This window comes from Equus caballus, chromosome 1, assembly GCF_041296265.1.
Source record: "Equus caballus isolate H_3958 breed thoroughbred chromosome 1, TB-T2T, whole genome shotgun sequence".
Classification (NCBI taxonomy): domain Eukaryota; kingdom Metazoa; phylum Chordata; class Mammalia; order Perissodactyla; family Equidae; genus Equus; species Equus caballus.
The window spans coordinates 85,489,435-85,498,466 of record NC_091684.1 but is presented as its reverse complement, the minus strand read 5'-3'; the positions used below and the strand labels follow the sequence as shown (position 1 = coordinate 85,498,466).

The following is a 9,032-nucleotide window of genomic DNA, read 5'->3' as shown; positions in this document are numbered from 1 at the left end:
CTTAATCGAACTCTGGCGGTGGGGCCAGGAATCTGTTTTTATCAGCCCTCCTTTGATCCCAACGTACACTACAGTTTGAGAATCAGTCATCTAGGGGACTCATGACTAGCTCTAGACTAGTTCTACTTTAGTTTGATTGATCTTGGGGAAAAGTTTTGTTCTATATTCCTCAAGCTTGTAAAAATCTGCTAAGTCTAAGCTATTTAGTTCTTGTATACACTGCTCAAATTGTCAGCCAACTACGAAATTCTACTGAAATGTTGTTCAGAAGACAGAAAGGCTGGAGTAGAAAGAGGGTTATGTTTTGATACCATCCTGAACTGGAAAGATGAGATGCCAACAGCAGACGAACCCTTTAAATGAGAAACTGGGCACAGGCTGGTAGTGCAATCTGGTTTTATTAATGCATTTAGTCTGAGGAACTCATCTGTTTCCTGATAGCCAAGTAGGACACTAATGAGGCTCCGACAATAAAGGTCCCAGAAAGGCCTGCCACCCAGAGAGATTGGGAGTCTACAGGAGAAGCTGTAGGATGGAGAAGTAGGTTAGTGCACGCTGAAACCAAGTGATTCTATGTCCTGATAAAGACTGGCAATCGCTAACTATAGGGAAAAAAAACAAGCTAGTCGGTTTCTTTTGAGGTTCACATTGATTACATCACTAAGGGCTTAAAAAGTAGGGGTAAGGAAGTAGCTTTGGTTTGACTAGTGGTTCAGGTGCAGGGCTTTGGGTAGCTGGTTAGGCCTCCTCCAACTCACTTGAGTATTTATGGAGCTTTTCTGAAGAGTCCTTTGTGGCCTGGAGTAGAATCATGGGACCCTTGCTAGAAATGCTGGCAGTGCTGTTCTGAAAGCGGATGTCAGAGCTTCGTCTTCCTGTTGGAGAGATGAGAACCAGAGATTTGTTAGAACGTGTTTGCACATGTTGTAGGGGTAGTTAGGAAAAGAGTCTAATACGAAGGCCAGGCCCCATGGTATGTGCAACTCTGCTGGCTGCCTTAAGAAAACCTCATTGTGTTAATACAAATGAGCAAGCCCGAGACTTTGTATCTAACACTTACCTCAGTTTTACCAGAATTTGGGAATGAAGATGATGTTAGACTATCTCCAAACAGCCATCCTTCCCTAAATAGAGGTACGTGAATGATAGCTTATACAATACCAAGACACTTTCCTACGATACAAAGGTAACTGGTAAGACAGTAACGACAGAGCTCTGTTTGAACCCTATTTCTATTGCCAGTTATGGGACCTTGGAAAGTCTAAAAGTTATTGTTCTTTGAAATTATATACCACTTGAGTTAGGTGTTATGTTTAATACAGTTATGAGAAATACTATGAGTTTCTTTGCCAGAAAGGACTTAAAGCTTCAGGGGTCATGAATTCCACTTAATTCAGAGGTAGACAGGTAAACGTTAGTGGACCAGGGGGAAGCACATGCACATGTGTGCACACACACACACTTTAGGAACATTGAGCCTGACCAACTAGAGCATATACTCAAAGTCCGCAATCATATTCCACCTGCGGATCTTCAGGCTGTGTTGCCAGACCTGCCTTCAAGCAGGTACAGAAGTCTACATTTGTGAACTATCCAGATATAAAGTTATATTGAGCCATATGTAGGCCATGACCCAGTTTGATGCCTCGCTTAATCAAAATTTATATGTAAAAAGCTAAGGTTGAGAGTTACTTGAGGATTTATAGCTTATATTTAGAAGCCCTGGGATTCTAAGAAGCTAGCTGTATTTCTGTTCACTCCATCATAAAACTACTTTAAGAAGCCTCATTAATAAGATGAATCTTCAGTTTGAGTCATTGGCCCACAGGCTACAAAAGGTTAGCACTGGACTCAAGGTTCATTCAAATCCGTCTTCCAGTGCAGACTACTTGGATACTCACGCCTAGTCACAGGACAGGTTATCATACAGGGTGGTGTCCCAGCAGGCTGGCAGACGGATGCACTGCAGTGCAGATACACCTGGAAGCCAATAGAATTGGGATCATGGTGTAGCCCCACATCATATGGGAAGTCTTCAAACCCACTTTACCTCCCCAGGAAGAGGGTGAAAGTTATCAGAAAGTCTTGATAAACCAAGCTGGTATCACAATAGCACTAAAGAACTCAGTTTAGTTGACACATGTCACTCACGCCATTGGTATCAAGGATTGCTCTAAGGTAGTACCAACAGCCAAAATTAAAGGGCAACCTTGGATGAGGAGTGGTACAATGTGAAAGCAATTCTGAATTGGGGGTGGAGTGTTCAGAGCCCTTCTGAAGAGCATGGAAGGAGGCATCATACCAGTCCCTTGAATGCTCGCTTTGCCACCGAATCCACAAAGCTGAAGGTGAAGATGCTGAAGCGCTGGTAGTGAGAAGGAAATGGCAGATCCAAGGCTTTCTGAACAGGGATCAGTTGGGTCTGATAACTGTCTCCAGTGTAGGGGCATCTAAGCAAAGGTATCCAGCAGTCAAGATGGGCCTCTTTGAGGGACTCTAGCACAGCTGCATGAAAAAGCCACTTACCCCTTTACCAGCAAGGGCCACTGAGGCTGATGCAGGGGGTTTGTGCTGGGTGTGGCCCAACACTGATGTAGCATCAGCCCCAGGTAGGGGTCTGTTCTGTGAAGGATGGAGACCTCCACGTAAATGGGATCCTGAAGTAACTTCACCACTGGGTAGTCACTAACGTTGTAGTAGGAGATGTAGTGTTTATCTGTAAGAGGCCAAAATGAGTTGAAGCAGTAAAGACAGAGCTGGGAAGCTCTAGGTTGCTTGAGAAAGACTATCACCCACAAACACCTCTAACAAGTGTCTTGTTACCAAGGTAGGGTCTTCACACCCAGAAGAGGGACAGGACTTAGATGGGAGGCCAGATGCTCCAGCCAAGAGTGTCCTACCTTTGGCAATCCGAAGTTCCAGAGTGAGGGGTCCAGGCTGGGTCTCAGGAAGGGGTGGTGGGAGAGTAAAAACCTGGACATTAACCGGGAAGGCATTGCTACTTACAGAGTAGCTGCAGCTGACTTGGAACCTGCAGAAAAATAAGATTTTAGCTGGCGAACTTGGGTGAGTGAGCCATGTCACCTTTCAATTTTTAAAGGTTGAGGAACCATTGAGTGCTAGGTGTTGGCAAGTCTGTAAACATGATGGGCATGATTCCTGGTCTTGTGGGAGCTATATTTTAGTTGGAGCGACCAATATGTAAACAAGATAGATGTTTGTGAGGTGGAGATATAAGAATCATACACAAAATAGACATGGCACCGTGAAAAACAAGTGCCTTCTGTAGAGAGGGTCGTCAGGGAAGACATTGCAGGGATTGACGTGAAGGAAGATGAAAAGCAGTAACTGAGAAGTAGAGGAGGAAGAGGAACAGTTGACAAAGAACAAAGAGAGGCATGCAGAATTTGAGGTTCTTTGAAGAGCCTACAGAAGGACAATCTAGGGTTGGGGAAATAGCGAGTGAGGACTTGACAATGTCAGGTGAGATCAGACTGAAAAGCAAGTAGGAGCTGTTTCACTCAGGGTCCTGTAGGTTACGCTCATGATGTTAAGTGATGGAAAGACAATGAGAAAGCTTTAAAAATGCTATCTGATCAAGGCTTTAAAGGGATTCTTTTTGCTACAGGATGGACTATGGAGGTGGACGGAAGAAGGCCAAAATGAGAAAGAGGAAACTCAGTTAAATCAAATAGAAGTCTAGGTAAGTTTGAGGCTTAGGTCAAGTTGGTGGCAGCAATTCAGAGAGACTTGGCCAAATACTGGTCAGCAAGTTGGACAACCAAGGTGGTAGACAGGTTCTTTCATCATGAGGAAATGTTCTTTTATGGACTCAGGGCTTACCCTAGAGCTCTTGCTTTATGGAGGAAGGGAAGTCATTCTGGTTAAGCAGGATCAGGTTAACTAAGAACTTTACCTGAAGATACTGTCCCGGGTGATGGAACCATGGCTCCAAGTTCTCACATCCCTAGTGGCAACCAGCTCATTTTCATACACTGCTTGGTCTCCAGTGACCTATGAGTGGGTAAAAAAAGTCTGGTCAATCCTGCTAGCCAGATGCTGCTTCACTCACAACTGGCTTTGACCTAGAACTCAGCAATGCTACCCTATCACAGCTTGCATTTTCTGCTCTATGAGCAGAGGCAACGACACTACATTGACTAACCCGGGAAGTTATCACTTCACCTTACTTTGGGACAAAGGAACAGGAAAGGGCTTTGAGTACTCATCTGACACAGCCAGGAGCACCAATCTTAGCTGGCCTCCCTGCTTGTTTCCCAGGGCAGTGTGGTAGGAGGAACCTGTTGCTTGTTCTTCTCTTCCAGGCTTGGTGCAAGTGCTAGCCCCTTGCTGGAGCACAGCTGTGAGAGTCTTAGCCAAACGCCCAGGGGAGCTTTCAGCTTTCTCAGTGATGAAGCACTTTTTAGTCCTAGAGACTATCCTACACGCCAAGCAGTGTATCCTGCACGGCTTAAGATATTCCAGCTCTCCCACTGGTCGCTAGGACATTCCTGCCCAACTTCTAAAGTCAGGAACAGAGCCTACAGTCGATTGTTCTCACCCGTCTTGTGGTACCACAGGAAGAAAATGGAAACCGGAAGAGGGCAAAGGCATGTGTGGCCATCACAGGGTTACATTCACTGTCATTCCTGAAGGCCAAGTGTACAGAACTCAAGAGCAACGGGGGTGAGGTCACATTCCGAGACACGGCGATGGAGAAGTGGCCATCTTGGGTACAACGCGAGGTCACTGAAACACCAGAGTGGTTGTGCTGAAGGCAGGTCATCTTCTCTGTTATTGAGCCAGCTAGACAAAAGTCTAATGATTTGGCTACTTTCGATCCCTCCCTCTGATAAGTTGGCATCCCCAGCTAATGACCTCAGTGCAAGTTCAGCTGTCCAGAGCTTCATCAAGGCTCGGGATGAGCACCTGGGCTTGAATCTTACCTCCGCCACTTATTGTGAGACCTCAAGCAAAGCTTAATCTCCTTGCTTCAGCTTTACCGTCTGTAAAATGGGGATGGCAGTACCTGCTTTGTTTTAACTTATCAGTTAGAGTTCAGAGCTTAGCATAGGATATGGCATATACAAACTCAGTGAGTGTCTTTTGCATTAGAAAACTTAGAGCATGATTTAGGACATATAGAAAGTAACGTTTGTGAAATAAGGCTCTCTAGATACTTGATCAGACTATCAGTCACCAATGTGGCTTTTCCTTGGGAATAGGTTAATTTTCTGTCAGTTAGCTAGTATCTTGCACGTAGATTTAGCTTCTTGAATTCATTGAATGTTATTTGCTTTGTGTTTGGTTTCTAGGACAATAGGCAATAGAAGTCTCTAGAAAGCTCCTTTGGTCATCTTTAGTATTTGCCTGAGGTGGGGCGGGTGGGGAGATCCCCCTCCCTCCAGGTTTAGTGGCAAGTAATTGGAACTTTTCTGGTTTCAAAGATGCCTTAACTCACCCGTGTTTCCATAGTAACAGGAATTCACCTCCGAGTTGTAGCAGCAGCCTCGCTCCTTGCAGTCTCCTTGAGTGACAGGTGAAGGAGCACATGTCAGTCTGTCCCACACTGGGACAGAGTCACACAGGTCAGCACTTGGAGCATTCAGGGCTAGATTTTAGAGGAGAGTAATCAAGCTAGGTAAAAATCTTTGGCCTTAAAAAGGACCGTTTTGTTAGAAAGCATCAAAATTCCCATATAGATCTAGAGATTAGAATAGATATATCCATATTGTATACTAGAGATTAAGTCTCAGGAAGTAACCATTAAATCACTCTGAAGAGTCCCCTGAAGTCAGTACTTTTTGAAAGAAGAGACTATCAGCAAGATCAGCGGAAGCAGTGGGGCCCTTTCCTCTTTCCTTCCAGTAGAGTCCTTCCTTCTGTTCTCTAGAGGCGCTCCTCAGTCTTCTGAGCTACAAGTTCCCTGGAGATCTTTTTGAAATGGAGATTCTGGTTCAGTAGGTCTGGGGTGGGGCCTGTGATTCTGTATTTGTCAGTGGTATCCCTCTGGGTTATCTTTTGAGCAGCAAGGCAGATGAGAAGAGTGATTTACAAGTTTGAGTCTGCTATGACTTTGAGGCAGGGCTCTCGCTCACAAGACAAGATTTGCTAAGGTTGAGTAGGCCTCCTACTTCCTACTAATTCCCCAGTTAGGTGATCAAGTAGCCCCCAACTGAAAGGGCTGAGCTCTAAGTGCATGGTCTGCTTCTTGGAGGCATTTGCCAAGTCTCCTTGATAGCTTCAGCTTCCTTCTCTACCCTTCTCAAGACCGAGGAATTCCTGGTCCCCGGCTAATTCTTGTTTGAATCCCAGCTCTGCCACCCACCAGTGAGGGGTCCTTGGTCAAGCTCACTGCTGGGGAGCAGCAATAATTCTTACAGCACTGGGTTAACACTAGAGAGGAAGCACTCCCCACTGTGCCTTTGCACTGAGTAATCTCTCAGGCGTAAGAGTAATCTTTAAGGTTGGCCTGTGGAGGTGAGAGTTGGAAGATAATCCTTCATGAGTATCAGCTGTCACTACACAGAGCCGGTAGGGGAGGCCCAAGGGCACTTTCCAGGCAACTCTACACCATTCAGAACCTGAACGTTTTCAGCCCTTACCTAGAAAATCCATAGGACACTCGAGCAGCTTCATCTTTGTAACTGTCCTGTGTCCAGCTGCATCTGTTCTTTCAACTCCTACCGGCATGATGTAGTGGGAGTCCTGGAGAGACAGGCCCTGAGGAGTCAACCTGGATGTAGCCTGAGGTGTCTCAGTGTTCCTCGTGATTGCGTTATACTCACCCACTGGGTGACATAGCAGCTACTGTAGGATGCTTCTAACACCACGGAGCTGCCTGGGTCCTCCCTCACCCAGGTGCCACAGTCTGAGTCATTCTGCAGCCTGCGGGGCATCCCACGGTTGTCTGGGTGGGAGTGGGGAGAGGCAAAAGCACAAGTGGTCAGTCACCAAGGTCAGCAGGGCTGGGAAAGGACAGCTCACTTTGCCATTAGACCCAAGGGACGGCTGCGAAGAGAGAGGAGTAAGAGGGGAAGCAGCTGCAGAAATGAAGTTATATTTTAGATGATTCCTCTGGAGAGAGAAGCTGCGGAGTTTACCAAAGGGGGAAAATGTCAGGACCAGCAGCCAGAGGGCAGCTTTAGGCAGTAGAGGAAACATACCACTGCCTGGCTAAACCAGGTGAGTCGTCAAACTTACCCCAAGCGATTAGTGCGGGAGGAGTCGCTGTCTCCTGGCTGAGGTTCACAGTGAACTGAAAGCTCCGTAGCCCACAGTGGAGTACACCGGGATAAGCTGGTGCCTCCAGTTCACGCTGACCGCTCAGAGCAAGAGACAAGGAAAAACAGAGCAAGACGGACTGCAGTAGCCACATGGTGCCAGTAGAAGCCTCTGCTGGCAGAGTCCTGTGCTTCCTTTCTCAAGAGCCAGCACTCCCTGTGCTCCAGGAGGTTTCCTTATATATGGAAGGAAAGCTGGTGTCAGGTGCACATCTGTGTAACACGCAGGTGGGACTCCTTTGGAAAGGGCGATTCCTCCAGCTTCATTCACTTTAGGCCACAGTCTGCAGCTGCGTCTCTTTAAATGTTGCAATCCGGGTGGCCTTCAGAGTCCAGGAAAAATGTGGTGCCTTTCAGCTAAAAGAGGCTTCCTCAAGATTGCTCAGGGTAGCACTTATTTTACTAGCTTTGTGACCTCAGAAGAGCTTCCTCCAGAATCTTGCATAATTGGGTGTGAATCTCAGCTCTGCCACTTATGAGTTATGTGATCTGGGTAAGTGATCGCCTCGCAGAATCTGTTTTCTCATCTGTAAGTTGGGCATATTATCTCCTGGCAGGAGTGTTCTGGGGGATTCAGTGAGATGTTCTACGTCAACTCTCTGGCACAGTGCTTTGCCAAACAGAAAGTGCTCTGTCAACATTGTCGGGGACTTCAAGGAACCTTGTCATTTTCTCCACTGGTTCTAAACTTTCAGAAGAAGTCACTGCACAATTGCAGCCTGGCTTGTGTGGGGACCTGGAAATGGCCACCCCAAGATATGTCTCTTTGGCATGAGGATTATTTGAGGCTGGTTTCTTTGCAGACAGGAAAGCAACTGAAAAGTAGAATTAACTTACCCTTTGTAAGAGACATTTACATTGTAAAGGAACTCTCCATCTGTAAAGATATCTCTAGAAACTCTTAATCAGTGGGGAAGGCAAGGACTTAAATCTGCATTTGTTTATTGTGCTTGTCTGGTAACCTCCTGTAACTGACTTCCCTCCGCCTCCCAACGGGCATTTCCTTCAGGATTAAGTATCTTTCCTTAGGCTAGGAACTGATTGCTGCACTCACCTGTGACCACCCGGTTCAAGACAATAGACTTGCCTCCTGCTATGCCCTCCAAGATAGCAGACCTCTATCTGCTGTGTCCATCAAGCACTGTGCCGACAGGGCAATCTTGTGACTATTGTGGGAGGGACATTTCAATCGTATGTGAAACATCCTGTTTGGGGGTATATAACCACTCTGTATACCCCACTTCTTCGGTGCCCTTTCTTCCTTCGGGAAGAAAGGCCCCAAGCCATGGTCCTCATAAAGCTTTGTTTAATTTTCTCTTGCTATTCTGTCTCATGTGAGTTTAAGTCGTTCTCCGGCCAGACGAACCCACTTTGGATAGAGGAAATGTCTTCCTCCCCTACACTTGAAATCCCAGAAAAATTTAAATTTGATTTTTGAGAAAAGCTGACTTAGAACCTTTCCCTGGTTCTAAGAGAGAATTTCACCACAGGGGTCTTTTCTTGACAAATTCCAAAGCTTTCGTTTGCCATAGTTGTCCTATTGGGCTCCCTTACAGGATCTGGCTGAAAATGTGGATTATGACATGAATTCCCCAACCTAATTCTGCCTCTTATAGATATCTTAACATCTCTTACCAATTACCTGTGTTTCAGTCATATTTTCACAAATACTTTGGGGTTTCTTATGTGCTTGCTTTCCACATTTTCGTTCTCTTTCTTATGAGCCACAATGTCCACGTTCTGGCCACT

At 46.1% G+C, this 9,032-nt stretch overlaps 1 protein-coding gene across 4 annotated transcripts; it reads right to left on the bottom strand.

The window, feature by feature from the left end:
• Window positions 1-379: 379 nt before the first annotated feature.
• Window positions 380-8,098, bottom strand: ZP4 (zona pellucida glycoprotein 4). 4 transcript variants are annotated; one of them, XR_011423686.1, is made up of 13 exons: window positions 7,204-7,751; window positions 6,789-6,910; window positions 6,606-6,708; window positions 5,462-5,611; window positions 4,562-4,749; window positions 3,917-4,014; window positions 2,901-3,031; window positions 2,527-2,716; window positions 2,303-2,450; window positions 1,902-1,980; window positions 1,061-1,124; window positions 759-875; window positions 380-525 (listed from the first exon to the last, which is right to left on the bottom strand). XR_011423686.1 is itself a non-coding variant. In XM_001490753.5 (12 exons), exons 1-12 carry the CDS (start codon window positions 7,376-7,378, stop codon window positions 410-412), a joined length of 1,617 nt encoding a protein of 538 aa, XP_001490803.3. In that variant the 5' UTR covers window positions 7,379-8,098; the 3' UTR covers window positions 380-409. The 4 variants fall into 4 exon arrangements, 2 of the variants coding, with proteins under 2 accessions (XP_001490803.3, XP_070084884.1); XR_011423687.1 differs by having other exon boundaries at window positions 5,462-5,527; window positions 7,204-7,657; XM_001490753.5 differs by lacking the exon at window positions 1,061-1,124 and having other exon boundaries at window positions 7,204-8,098.
• Window positions 8,099-9,032: the final 934 nt, after the last annotated feature.

What these genes read in the sequence shown, in the direction of transcription:
- ZP4 (XM_001490753.5), bottom strand. Translation starts at nt 7,378, where the DNA reads ATGTGGCTACTGCAGTCCGTCTTGCTCTGTTTTTCCTTGTCTCTTGCT. An exon ending in GTGTCCTATGGATTTTCTAG is followed by an intron (nt 5,612 to 6,605) that starts GTAAGGGCTGAA and finishes TCTAAAATCTAG; the next exon opens with CCCTGAATGCTCCAAGTGCT. An exon ending in AAAGCTCCATAAATACTCAA is followed by an intron (nt 526 to 758) that starts GTGAGTTGGAGG and finishes TCCATCCTACAG; the next exon opens with CTTCTCCTGTAGACTCCCAA.